Below are 14112 nucleotides of genomic sequence, written 5' to 3' on the forward strand. Positions count from 1 at the left end.
CAGGGTCCTCTTGAGTGGTTTTACAGTCCAAACACCAGCCAGAAATTTCAACCTTGGGTTCGACTCGGCTGGAAGAACTTCCAAAATTGACCCAGCGGCATGGTTGTCGAAGCCAGATGCTCATGTTCACTAACCCACAAGGATCTACCAGCTAGCCCGTCAATAACGATGGTTGATTGGGCCTATTTTGCTATATACCGCACTTGCATAGGATCCCCTTGAATGTCGGCCGTTCACTTTTTGCATCCATCGACTGTTTTTGGGCGACTGCATTAGACTGCGCAGCTGCAAATTTCACTTATATTCGAAGCTATAGCAGGCGTGTGTCAGAAATACAACAGGAACCATCCGTCGACGCGACGGGTGTTAATGAGCCCACTTTCGGCCTCAAATTGGCGGCGTTCTACTAGATATCTTCCAGATCGCATTGTTCGCCCACACGGAAAGTTGAGAGATTCAGAGGTGGGTCCAGTTCGTCGATTTTCTTGCGATTAATTAGCGCGGGTACCAGAGGCGAGTTTTGTGGCTAGCCCCTGAACCATAGATACACCATTTCAAAGCTTGAATTCAAAACATTTTTTTTGTCCAGCTTGGCAACACGGTGGAGTCTGTAGGTGCAGATGCAGCTCTGGATGACGGATTATTTGCATATCCAAGAATCCAAAAAGAGGTCTTGTTGCCTCGTGGCAGGGTCGCCGTCAATTTATTGCGTTCTCACTTAGGCCCACGTTTTGCCCCAGCTTCGAAGCACAAAGAAACATCTGCTATGGCGATCGCATCAGCGAGATGGGTCGGGAAAAGTGGTAGAGGTTGCCAGGCCGAGGCAATTGGGGTCACCCCAGGATTAATGTCTTACCTTTTGGAAGAAGTGGGTCTGTCGCGAGTCGCCAGGAAGAATGCTTGCCGTTTCTTCAATTTAGACTTTCCTTCACAGTCGTTTCGGAAGCCAAATCCTAGACGCCTTGGCCAATTAGGCGAAGCTGGTTTGGAGGTTTGATCCCAGCCTAGTCCTCGCCGATGTCAACTTAAGGAGTTATTTGTTCGCATCGATGCCTAAGGGTGACGTATCTATTTGGAGGTGAAAAAAACCATTAATGAACTTCAGTTTTAGCCTAGAGATTCTTCCAAATACCAGCAGCAAGTTCGGTATGTATTTCCGGAATGTATGATATGCTGTGATATGATGTTCATTGAATTGCCTGGAACCGAGGCCCGCGTGTGTAACATCCAACAAATACAACACCACAACGAGCCTGTCATGTCCACAAGGGTGTCAATTATATACGCCCAGGTTGTCCACATGTGATGTGTCTGGTGACGAGACAAAGGCCTAGATCTTGACCAAAATACCGAGAATCCCAGCGTAGTATCCGTCAAAGCTATTACATTGACCTTAACATCGTATATTCTCTCATCACACAGTACAGCTCCTTCATATCACAACTGCGCCCATCATTTCCATTTATTATAAAAAGTTATAATGTCTAGCCGTGTGGATATTACATACATGCTAAAAGTTATAAACCCCGGTTTTGCTGGTCCCTGAAATTATTTCCTTTCGCGGGAGATCACTTTGAGCTGGTTATTTCGTCAATTGAGGCGCTGGAATCATATATTCTTGATTGAGTAGGTTCTATCGTTTCCCTTTCTGGGCCGGGGCAAACGGAAATTTCTACATCACGAAAGAAATCTCGAATAGGTATCGACCGGTTTTGCGTGTTAGATAACATAGCATAGGCCGATTGGTCATCGATATGACAGAGGCTCCCAAATTCCGATCAAACCTCTAGATCCCAAGCCAGACTGGCCGACTTCCCTAACTACTCGCCATAATTACAGTCCGATTATCCACAGCTCGAGTATTCTAATCTATCATAGACCATAATTAATCTCATCAGCCTACACCATGGTCATAAAAAGAGACTTCGACCACGAAGACCTCGACCACTACACAAAGCCAAAACCTGAGTACAAAGCAATGGTAGTCGCACTCGTCAGTACGTATCCAGAATAAATCCAAAGCCTACCACAGGGTTATCTCTAATACTTCGATCTAATTTATAAACCGCTAACCCTCAGCCCAATTCTTACCAGCCGTAATCCCAGCAATAGTCATCGCTCTATTACTCTTTTTCTGCCGACAAGTCGCCAACACCTGGGACTAAATCAGACACTGGACAGTCGGCATGCCGAAACCTGATATTGCACTGGACAGCCAGCCAGGTGGTTTGCCAAACACTGCAGAGCAAGCGAGAGCGGACGGATCTTCCGAAAAGAACGTGGTCATGCCATTCCAGGATTGTACTGGCGGGGCTCACGATACACTACCCCCAGGTTTTAAATCTAGGGCCTTTTTTTCGCTTTAGATCGTAAGGGGTTCGGTTTTATTCTCCGCGAATAATAATTACGGGAGTGCCAATACTCACACCGTGCGGGCGGATGGGTATGAATATGTAATGAGCCTTAGGATTTTCGGCGTGTATATACATGTTAATCAGGAAACAGATTTGTACACTCAGGCAATGGTATTTTTTCAAAAAGAAAGAAAGAAAGTGAACAATGGTCATGGATATAACTAAGCGAATCTAAGTATAAAGGAGGTATCATAATTTTTGATAGCTATGGATTGGTAATCGCAATCCCAGACACCGGCATACGGTAAACAGCTTCAAAGGCTTCTTATTGCAGTGTGATGCAAATGCTCACTCCGCAAGGCCTTCGAGCCACGGTGTATCGCCGGCTGAATGGTAATATTACAAACTTATAAAACAGAAAACCCAAAAAACTAATATTGGTATCTCTTGATAGAAAACAGCACGCTCGTCATGTAGGCCGTACTTCCAACAAGCCTCTAGAAAAGCGTAACAGCAAAAGAGCCCATGAACTCCTAAACCTGGAAAAGGAAAAGTAAGGAAAGAAAAGAATGCCCGCGAAGAAACCAAAGGTGCACTCTCTCTATGCCCACAGGACCGTATGCAGAAAAATGTACCAGGTAATAGTGTCGTTATACAAACATAGAACAGAACCATGAAAACGCCAATGCTTCATTAAGGGACCCATGCTTTCATAAAAGAAAAGAGTGAAAGATGTTAAAAAATATGGACGGAAAGTGGAACGCACTTAAGTTTGTTTTGAACGCTTCTTGAACACCTTTCCGAAGACACTATGAAAGAATGCCTTGACTCGACTCCAGAAAGGCTGCTTTGGGGCATTAGCCGTTACTTGGTCACCGGACCCATCTATGTTCTGGGTGTTATCGAAAGGAGGAACTTGTCGCCCATTCCCGGCGCCCTCTGGTGCCTTTTTAACCTTTGGTTTGGCTTCTTCCTCCATACTGGAACCTTGTCCTACTAAGGTACTAGCATTGCTGGAACGTTCGTTTGGAGGAAAGTTTAGAGGTTCAGGAGCAGTAAATGGACTCGGCGGCGCTAATGAAAGAGGAGATACGGGAAGGTTGACTTTTTTCTCGAGAACCGCAGCAACAGCGACTGCAGCACCGTAGATGGCACTTTCCGAGGAAAATTCCAACACAATTCTTTGGGTCTGTACCGGACTTGTTGGGTGCCAGCCAGTCAATTTATCAAGCGCATCTTGAGTCCTCCCCAGCAAATTTGGATACTTTTCCAAGACTGTGCCAACAAAGGCAATGGGAACAATGTTCTTGGTGGGATGTGAGCTTGGACTCTTTGCGGCCTTCTCTCGGAGTTTGATTATGGCATGGAGAGATATCGCACAAAAGTTTGCAGCACGAGATGATATATGGGAGGCAATCATCTTGAGAGCCAAAGCATCGATTTCGGGCATGGCTATATCAGGGTATTCCTCGTTGAGTTCCTGGTAATTCGTTGGAAGTTGATTGAAGGCTCGATCCCTATGTCGGGTTAGTTAACATTGACAAAGAGCTTTGGAATATCCACGGGCAGGGGTTGGGGTTGAAAACTTACTCTAAAAGTGCAAGAATCTCAGTCCCCAAAGAATACTGTTTCTTCTTCCAGTCCTCGGGGATTTCCTGAAACAGATCCCCATGTTGAACATCTATAATGATCAATCTAGCAATCTCTCCCAGGTAAGCCCCGCCAATAATGTATTCCAACGGTTGAAATCCAGGGCGAGGCATCGCTTCATCCAAGGCTGTGTCCCATTTCGTTATAGGAAGGATACCACGCCCGTACATGGATAGCTCAGTGTTTACCAGAACCTCCCGTGCGCCGGCAGGGCGGTTCGAGTGCGAAGGAAGAAGTTTTGATTCTGGAAGCATCTTCAAGGGCAAAGACATCGCTGCATTGGTACCAGTACCCAGAATGAGCCCACAACGAGTAGCTGGCGAAACATAGGCGTGAGAGAGAAGTGTTGCAAGTGAATCGTTAACAATGGCCTCCATCGAAATATAAAGACCCTGACGGAAAGGCACCAGCCGGTTAGTCCCGAAGCGGATTATATCTACCAATTATTATCTCACCTGTCTCTTGAATGCCCTTTGGAAATGCTCCTTCAGGTCAGTTCCAAGCAACTCTCCAGCTACACGAAACCCCTTGCCCATATTTTGAATCTTCCCACGGTCAATCGCCGTGCTCCTAAATGGGAATTAGCTAAGGCAGACTCAAACCCTTTAACAAGAAGAGGGGCCATACTCGATGGGAAAGGACCAGGAAAGCCCTAAAGGCAATAACTCGTCTGTCATTCGGTTCCCAAATTTCTCCTGCACAACGTCTCCGATCCTGTCTGCAATCCAATCGAAAAAGGCGTCACCAGTAAGAGTCTTGAGATGATCGATATGAGATCCCCCCCACGACCTAATTTGGACAATATTCATTGGCCTCGGATTCGACGGGTCAATCGGGCTGCCTCTAAGACTCGGGTCCTTGTATCCTTCCAGATGGACGATAGCAACCCGCAAGGTAGAACCCCCCAAGTCAACAGCCAAATAGTACCCAGTCTCTTGACCATTAGGCAAGAAATAGATATGAGAAGGGAGCATAGATGCCGTGCTCTCCTTCAGGCCAGTAGCATACGATGCTGTAAGACTCTTAGATATCTCTTGCATACTCTCAGCTGTGATATCCGCCAACAGCTCATGCCCCAATAACTCCTTAAGGGCACTTAATTCCGGAGCCTCCGTCATCTTTTATTATATTGATGCGAAGTTGGGGCTAATAGTTCCTCAATGTACAAAGAAGCTTCAATAGTTAAATAATCTTAGGCGAATAACGTCGAGTCGAGGCTTGGAGCTATAAATCTCATGAGAGATGGAGATTTGGTGTCGTAATTGGAAATATTGGTGTTTGGCGTGCAAGTTGATTTCGATATAAGAAACCCGCGCGATTCGTAAAAAATGCGCCCGAGATGCTAAAATAGGAATCCCACTACCTGGATAGCAATTTGTGCAAGCTTCTCTGTCGTCGTATGGGATCAGATGTTAAAGGTTGGTGGTATTCGGCAACACTTCGCACCTAGGACGCTTGGATCGAACCCTTGTCCAAAGTAGCCGTCGCGGCTTTACCAGGTATAGTAAGCCCTGGGTTATAAGGTTACTGAATACGACGTATCTGTGTCCGTTTCGGAAGGAAATCGCAGTGTTTGTCGTCAATGGATATGGAATAGCCAATGCCAAAATTAAAAGCGATCCTTGATATGGTCAGAGTCAACGTTTTGCTGCGACAGGATAGTGTGATCTAGCTAAGACCCCGAGGAATATTTGAGTTTAATATCTTAGGAGCCGAAAGCGAGGGGGAAAAAAAAATAATTCCCGGGCCTTGGACCAGTCGAAGCTTATATGGCGATCCAAAGACCAATTGGGGAGGCGAAAACTCGTTGGTTGTTCAAGATTGTTCAAGGAAGGTAAAGGTCCCGGCTTGGAGCACCAAATGCAATGACAGGATTTGAATGTAGACCGTTAGGGATCCGAGTATGCAACTCCCGAATGGAACGGCGCACACCGTCTCCGGTATTTAAAGTCTCGGGTGTCGAGAGGCAACTCGCCTGTCAGAGATTTTGACTTTCGGTGTTTCCTTTTCGTTCGGGTGGATGTTTGCTTGATATATCCGGATGCCGTGAGAAGAGGATAACCTTGCTAGTATGGTAGCTGCGCCTAATATTGATGACGGAATGTCAAAGAACTCGAATGTGACGATGCGAAAAGCCTCAGAGGACACTCGAATCAGAACACAGTATAGTATATAGATGGAGGAAAGGTGAAGCGGGAAGGGAAAAGTCGAGAGCCGTTCGAAGGGGCTTTATGCTTGGCCTTGTCTAATTTCTGATTGTTTTCCCTGGCGATATGAAACCCTCAACGATCATTCCGTAATATCGAAATAAAATAAAAAAATAATAAAATAAAAAAAAGATCGAAAACCGCAAAGTCAACCAAAGGTTGCGATATAAAAAAAAACAAAAAAAACAAAAACACCAAATAGAGACTAGAAACACGGCAACAGATGGAACGGTCCCGGCGCGGGAGGCAGCTATACACAGTTGAAGTTGTTCAATTGCAGGGCTTTCGAAGTAACGGAAGACTTTCAACCGACGTCGAGGCGATCACCATAATTGGTCTACGTTGTTTTCCCGTTGTCCGAGAAAACTCCACAATCGCCAGGTATTGTTGTTCTGGCGCGCCGAACTCTTTTTTTTTTTTTTTTTTGTGATGTCGTCAGACCCACAAATCCAATGGTGGTTTTCCTATCCTTATGAGAGAGTAGCTGTGGGCCCAGATGGTACCAGAACGATGGAGCAAGGGAAATGCTGGCTGACTGTCAATGCATAAAGAGGACTGCCGACAGGTGGGTTAACAACCCTGGGTTGGAGGAATAGAACTGCTGTTTACGGTGTGGAGACGAGGTAGGATATGTGAGTTTAAGCCCGGTTGGTGGTGTAGCACTCGTTGGGTAGGATCAATTGCAAAGGAAGGACGGGAGCGCGCGTTCACACCCTTCGTATTTTCCCGCGCCAGATAGATCCAGAGTATTGGTTTACGTGGAAATATCCGAGGAAGAGGCGTGAAGTTTGAATCAGAGAGAGAGTAGCAGTGGGGATCGTGAGAAGTAGAGGGTTTCCCTGACCGCTTTTCTTCTTATAGCTTGAAAGCTTCAGGAGACGCTACCGTTTAAGCCGTCATTTCTGGAAATAGGAAATGACGACGCCTCAATTGTATCCTGGCTGGGGAACAGAATTGTCATGATCCTTGAATTTTGACCACCGTAGCACCAACATTCCCGACATTTTGAGGAATCCAGATGTTAAACAAAAGCTTGGCCTTCCAGGTTATGAGACCAGTGAAGCTTGTGGAGCAAACCGTTGAATGAAATCTTTCAACCATCAAGTATCCTGATCGTGAATTGAGCCCCTGGTATTCAAGGTGGGTCCTCTCGCTTGACGTTACTTTTTTGCGATGTTCCCGCAAACTTGATGTAACGGTGCGCTGGCGAGCAACCTCCTCTGTTCCTTGTAGTATGTCCGGCCTGGAGGAAAAGAGGTCAGCACGAGATCTTGTCCCGATTTAAAAGCTTGTATAAGGATTGACAATCGTATGAACCCACCTGCCTTTAACAAGATAACGGTGTATCTGCTCCACAGTTCAAATCTCCTATCGATAGTCCATCCAAACTGTCGTTGAAGACGACGAACAAGGCTCCCTGCAGGTGCGGATGGGTCGCTATTCCACTGCATGGCATGCAACAGCACTGTGGCCAAACGAAAAGTTGAAACAAATCCAACTGGCTGCTACCCAGCTTGCCTTCGTTGTCGCCCGATGTAACGCAAGCAAGTCGTCAAAGCGAGGCCGGCAAGCTCGAGCCACCCTTACCCCAATGTGTGAGTGAGGCTGCATACTCGCTTGACACCGACAAACCGTCCGCAGGTGGCTAGCCGTGGGAGAAAGCAGACAAGCAAAAATCTTGTTCACTGTTGTGCACCGTTTCTCGAAGTTTATCGATAAATACCTCTTTGTCGGCTGAAAGGGGAAAAAAATTCTGAAGACATTTCTTCTATTCCGTGTGCACGGCTGTACGACAAGTTTTGAAGTTCTCGATCGTTCGACTTGCAAAGCCAGCCACTTCGTGAGGCTCTCCAACGTCAAAGCAACACACTTCCCGCCACATCCCAACAACATCATGGAATTCTCTTGCGGTACTGACCCTGTGTATGTGTATACGTAGCAAGCTGCATTGCCTCTCAACAGATAGATGTTCCATAGGCAGGTATATCAAAATTCAGGATCACTGTAGCAGTTTGAATTCACAGGCCTGGTGATTAGTACTGTGCTAACAATGCAATGCACGATTGGTATAGGTATAAATTTCTTCCTATCAATACACTGTCAGCACGTGCCCTTAGCTTCTCCCACATCTACCCACCCCACAATATGCAGTACCTATACACATGCCTAGATAATATAGGGTTGCATCTACCCGCTGTCCAAAACCGAAATATCAGACGAAAAGCCATCCTGTGCCATCCCGAAACAAGCATATGCAAAAGATCTTAAGACACATCGAAAAAGGTACCCGGTTCGCTTGTTGGCTTGTAGGGTGACATCCGAGCACATTTCGATCTAGGTAGATGGGTCTCGATACCTTGTCAAATAAAGTTAGTCCAGATGTACTGGTACATGGCCTTGGAACATATGGTAGATCTAATTATCGTGAATACAAGTCTACTAACGGTTCTCTATCTTCGGTGGAACTTCTTTATAACCATGTATTATTCCTTCAATCGATAGACGTTACGTGGTAGAGGTCATGGTCTAGAACTTGTGAAACCAGCCTACTAGCTATGTCCTTACTAATAGGACCAATTAACGGTTTTGTTATAAGAAGATAAATAGTGCACTCTCCTCAATGAGGCGTGTGTTCTATCTTGAGATACAAGAGAAATGTAGATTGTTCAAAAAAATATCATTTTATATCCTCCACAGAGCTAGCGCTTCGATGCTTCAGTTTCCTTTTAGATGCACAAAGTCATCTTTGCCATTTTGAATTACATTTCGTAAGGAGTGTATGGTATATATATAACGGACAAACACCCACCAAAACTCCGGTTTACATGATTTTCGAAAAAAAAAAAAACTTGCCATTCATTTTGGACATGAATAAGGGGAATTCGTTATCATGAAAATGAAAAAAAAAAAAAGGATTAGGGATTATAGCGAAAAGGAGGATGCAGCCAGTAAATGTTTTAAGGAAAGTAACCCAATTGTTCCAACCTAGTTATGCCAAACTTCATTAATAATAATAAAAAAAACCAACCTGAAACAAGAATACAGGTCGAAGGAGAACGCCATAGCGGACAGTGCCTACTAAGGAGTTTTGCACGGGTAAACACCCGTCACGAGAAACGAGGAAAGAAATAAAGAACGAGAACTCCACATGCAAAGAATGCGCCTGAGTAAAGTACAAAACTGTTCTGTCATTAAAACGTAGAAAGGGTCGCCGATTCGAGATTCTCGAAATCATAAGGAATGATATTTCAACGAATATTGCAGAGAGAAAGGATTTATTCAAATGGTGTTTCGGAGAATAGTCGCTTGCTTCGGCCGCTGGATTTGCTCGGCGGAGCTTGAGTGAGGTGGTGAGCGTTGTGGGGTCGGTAAACTACTTCAACGGGGGGCATATAGTCATCAACGCCGATCGGAAAGTATTCGTAAAGAAGATCCATGGAAGGGCTTTCCATGCTGTTGGTGGGTCTAGGTAGTCGGTGACTGAGAGAAGGTGGGGCCATGGCTCCCATGGTGGTAGCAGGCATGCTTTGGCTAAACATTGTTTGAGTGGCGGCGGGGCTAAATTCTTCCGGGTACACTATGCCAGCCAAGTTCACGCGAGAACCAGAAGGATCAGAGAGGTTAGTATAAGATCCGCTTGGGTCGAAAAGAGTCCCCTGCTGTTGCTGTTGCATCATGCCTGTCGGCGACTGAAGCATGGACAATGAAGAGGAAGGATCCATCCAGGCGGAGGGTGCGGAGTAATCAAAGTTCATATCGTTGGGCATCTGGAAAGATTGTTCCAAAATTGGGTAGTCGGCGTATTGCCCTGCAAAGTCTGGAGTATATATCATATCAGACTGTACCTCCTCTTCGGCTGAGCCTGATGACATGTGGCGAGCCTTCTTTGCAGCCGATGTAATTTGAGCATTGGCATTGTTATGAGAGTGTCGAGAGCTAACAATGGCGCTTCCGGTCAAGGGAATATCATTTCTGCTGGAAAAGTTTCGTGGGCTTCGGCCGCGCACGATGATAGCCCCGGAGAAAGCCTCGCAAAGGAGAACCCTCTCGACTTTATCGGTGGGAACACCCTGCAAATCCTCGGTCACAAGGTTCGCATAAACTGACAACTTAACGAGGAAATGTTGCTGGAGATCCTTCCTTCGGCCATTGTTCGCCGTGGCGCTGCGAAATTGCAATCGCTTCCAGTTCATCTGCCACTTCAAACTATCTGTCTCATCCTCTTCAGGTTGAATACCGTTAGGGTTGGCATAGTATGCAGCAGGATAATTGAAGGAAAGAGGGGCCGGTTCCTTCTCCATAGGTCTGCCAGTAGTGGTGGCAGTTGAAGGATAGTCGTCGGGGTTGCCTGCAGTTTGATTAGTTGACTGGGCGGCAGCTGCTGCAGGGGCTGTGGCGGCATTCTTCCATGGTACCGTAATGATCTTAACGGCATTGTGCTCGACGTTTTCAATTCCGCCGATGGTTGCCTCGAGGGATTGGATCACTCGGCGTTGTCCGGATTGGATATCCTCAGCAGTTATTTCAGTCTCATTTTCACTAATAATGACACAACTAACCGCAGGAAGATGAATCGATCCGCTAACTTGAAAGAGATTTCGTCGGTAGCAAGTTAGTTCCTTAGGAAGGTTGGCTGGCCCAGGGACTGATGGTCCGCTGTTGGCATCCCATGGACTCTCCGCCAAGAAAAACATTCCATGGAGCTGTGCCGCTACAGTTATGCCAACAGGTTGGTCCCATTGATTTAGCATGACAAAGTTGTTGCGCTGGAAGGACCGGAAAGAAAGAAGTTGGTCTGACTGCAAGGGAACGGTGTCGATAGGACCCGGTGACCCGTTGGGCGAGATGCCATGGTCGGTCCACATCTCGGTCATATTGATTTCGTTGAAAGGGTCACCGGCTGCAAAATTTAAAGTCGAAGCCCCACCAGAGTGCTGACGTCTGTGGGATTGAAGAGAAGAGGCCCGCGGCTGGGATTTATGTATGCCAGCGGAAGAAGACCTAAAGGAAGAAGGAAGGGAGTGGTGTTAGACTAGGGTTGGTTGTGGTTGGCGAGAAATTAATGTTGATATGCGAGGAACTTGGTCGACCAAGACACTGTTTGGCCCAGAAGGCGCCGAAATGCATGCAGGCCAGCACCATGCGATGATGATACTTTGAAATCCAAGCCACAAAAAGATAAAACGAAGTGGACAGGGGGATTTAAAAGGAAGACGATGGCTTGTGGGGAGGGGAGTATGTACTTTGCGGGGAAATTTTGTCAGGAAGGGCTTTTGGGCGGGCCGAAAAAGTTGCAATAATACAATATGGGAAGGGGAATATATTAAAGGGCAATTAAATTATTAAAAGTAAGCAGTATGCAGTCAAAAGGGAGACATGTCTCCGAGTATCGACGAGTATCCTTATGGATAGCGGCACGGTGCGATATAATATCAAAATGAGAGAGGGCAGGGCGGCGATGTGGAAAAGTAAAATGAAGAAAAATAAATGAAGGGAAAAAAAAAAAAAAAAAAAAACGAAAAAGTGGTAGTATTGCTTCTGACAGACGCCCCTGGCGATCTATTCGGCACGATACGTTGGGAAATATGCCGCCGCACATAGATGCAGAGTCGGGCCGGGATGTGGGTGAGGACACAAGGGGAGTTTTTAACAATGGGAAATTTTAATGTGCTCGTCGAACTTTGCTTCCCAAAAAAGCCCCGGTTCGCCTGATAAGGACCCAAAGATGGTTCTAGTCGACTGATCGGGAAACTTAAAGGAAAAGCGGGAAACCTTGACGGTCTGAGACCTATTATTGAGGTCTCAAGCTGTCTCTCTCCACGTCAAGTCCGAGCTCTGAAGCAACGAGAATCATATGGTATGATAGAATAGCAATTGCGATTGTAACGTAGCAGAATGTGCAAATGCGGGATGAATATTTGAGAATTGATTATGATATTGCTTACCTGCCAGACCGATCTAAACTACCTGAGCTTCTGGCTCTTCCAATGCTGTCCCGGCCAGTATACTGAGCTTGCATCATAACTGGCTGGAAATCTCTGAGGTTATCTGCGAATAATGAATCGAAGTCGGCCATTGTCATTGCTGATGAGGCGAGAGCGTATTATTTAAATACACAACCGGATGACTTAAAACACTCTAATCGGTTTTTTGTCTGTATTTTTGGTATCGATATATCCAAAAACAAAGGGGTCCGCTGAGTGCGTTTGCAATATTGTAAAAAAGGCGTAGATAAATAAGTATACTAATATGGATGTATATATATTAAGAATGTAGGTAGATACTATGGTCAAGCGAGTGTCGAAATTGAAGCCCGAGAGCCCAATAATGTTTGGTTTGGTTTTTTGGCGGACGAGCCGGTTGATGCGATTAGCTACTGTAGCCGCCTTCCAATCATTCGAAGGGTTGTTCTGTTCTGTGATGTCCCGCGGGCGGTTGACGGATTGGAGATATCCGGATCGATTACGACGAGCGAGTGTAACGGAATGCCGAAGGCTCCTAGCGTTACCGGATACCCGGACTGAGATTTCGTTTGCCTTGCTATGCTGCGTTCCTACTGTGGTGATTGATATAAACGGATGTGGGTAGCTCAAGAGCTGTGGTAAGATTAAAGTGTTTGTTACTGATTCCTCCTCAACACCGGTCTAGTATAAACGAGAGACTATAACGAGTGACGCACCAAGCTAGAATGGAAGAAAGAAAAAATTGGGAAGCGGGAGGCCGCCCTATATGAGCTTTTTTGGGGGTGTGGGTAAAAGGACCCAGAGAATGGCCGAATGACGATTGAAGCGGAAGGGATGGGGGGATTGAGACCCCAAGAGTAGGTCCTGGGTGGAGCGAGTGGGAGGACGATGTTTCGATCTTTCGGTCTAACTCTGCCTCCTTCGGTTTCCTTCTGATCGTGTCTCTGCGGGTTCTATTTTTTGCGATGTGCTCGCGGGAGGGAGGGAGGGGTATGTACCGGCCCTCTGTATTTGGTACGGTACTTTTACTTCCTTTCCCTTCCTTTCCTTTTTTTTCTTCTGGCAAATGGTCACCGAACTCACTAACTAGACTACTCCTAGCCCTCACGTTTTTTTTTTTTTTTTTTCCGTTTTTCTTAACTCGTGCGGATTAAGGTTTCCCGCTCTGGCGTTTTCCTCGACGACGGCTGCACTCCGTTTATGTTTGCTTGGGCTTGGGGTCAAGGGCAGTCAGGTTAATTGGTTGCTTCTTCCGCAAGGTTCGTCTCTTATTGCCCTTCTCCGTCGGTTTGGTGCTGCTGCAGATGGACCCTAACTGACGATACCATATACATCATACATCCAGACATAAATCCACGTTCTGTACCTCTAGTCTGCTCTAAGTTCTTGGGTACTTAGCTGCTGCTGCTACTGGTTGGTTGGCGGCAGCAGCAAGCAAGCAGCATGGCCGTCTATTCTGCATATGCATCACAAGGGAAAGTTAAGGGAAGGCATAGTCTCGAGGGAAAGCATCAAAGCAGTCACTTGCGCTCGCTGGCTGGTACCGGTACAAAGTCGCAGCGCAGATGCAGATATTTAGCCCTCTCGTTTGGCCCCACGCCCTATTGCCAAAAAGCTCTCCCTGTCGACTCCTGCGAAAACCGGCCATCAAAAAGCAAAAGCCCTAGTAGCTCCATCACTCACATATAGGTTCTACAGCTATACTACGGGGAACCCAAAAGCATAACAGAGATCTAATGACAGTGGAAGAAAAGAAATTCTCCCACATATGGTTTTGTGAGAAGACACCGACAACCGCGCCTCAATCCACGTCCTCGTCTCTTCTTTCCCTTTGACCTTCTATTCTGACCCTCAAATCCCATAATCTCACCCGATTTCGGTAGCTAGCCACCGCTCTTCCCTATGCGAATGTACGAGAAAGGATGCTGCTCTCCCTCT

General features: G+C 46.3%; 2 protein-coding genes across 2 annotated transcripts; both read right to left on the minus strand.

Annotated features, from left to right (window-relative positions):
* Positions 1-3120: 3120 nt before the first annotated feature.
* DFL_002464 (uncharacterized protein) lies at positions 3121-5122 on the minus strand (the record flags this gene model as incomplete). Its single annotated transcript, XM_067631255.1, has 4 exons — positions 3121-3871; positions 3945-4396; positions 4460-4574; positions 4632-5122. The coding sequence occupies 4 exons, from the start codon at positions 5120-5122 to the stop codon at positions 3121-3123; spliced, it is 1809 nt and encodes a 602-aa protein (XP_067493819.1).
* Positions 5123-9486: 4364 nt separating this feature from the next.
* Positions 9487-12293, minus strand: DFL_002465 (uncharacterized protein; the record flags this gene model as incomplete). Its single annotated transcript, XM_067631256.1, has 2 exons — positions 9487-11212; positions 12157-12293. 2 exons carry the CDS (start codon positions 12291-12293, stop codon positions 9487-9489), a joined length of 1863 nt encoding a protein of 620 aa, XP_067493820.1.
* Positions 12294-14112: the final 1819 nt, after the last annotated feature.

This window comes from Arthrobotrys flagrans, assembly GCF_004000055.1.
Source record: "Arthrobotrys flagrans strain CBS H-5679 chromosome Unknown unitig_3, whole genome shotgun sequence".
NCBI classification, from domain to species: domain Eukaryota; kingdom Fungi; phylum Ascomycota; class Orbiliomycetes; order Orbiliales; family Orbiliaceae; genus Arthrobotrys; species Arthrobotrys flagrans.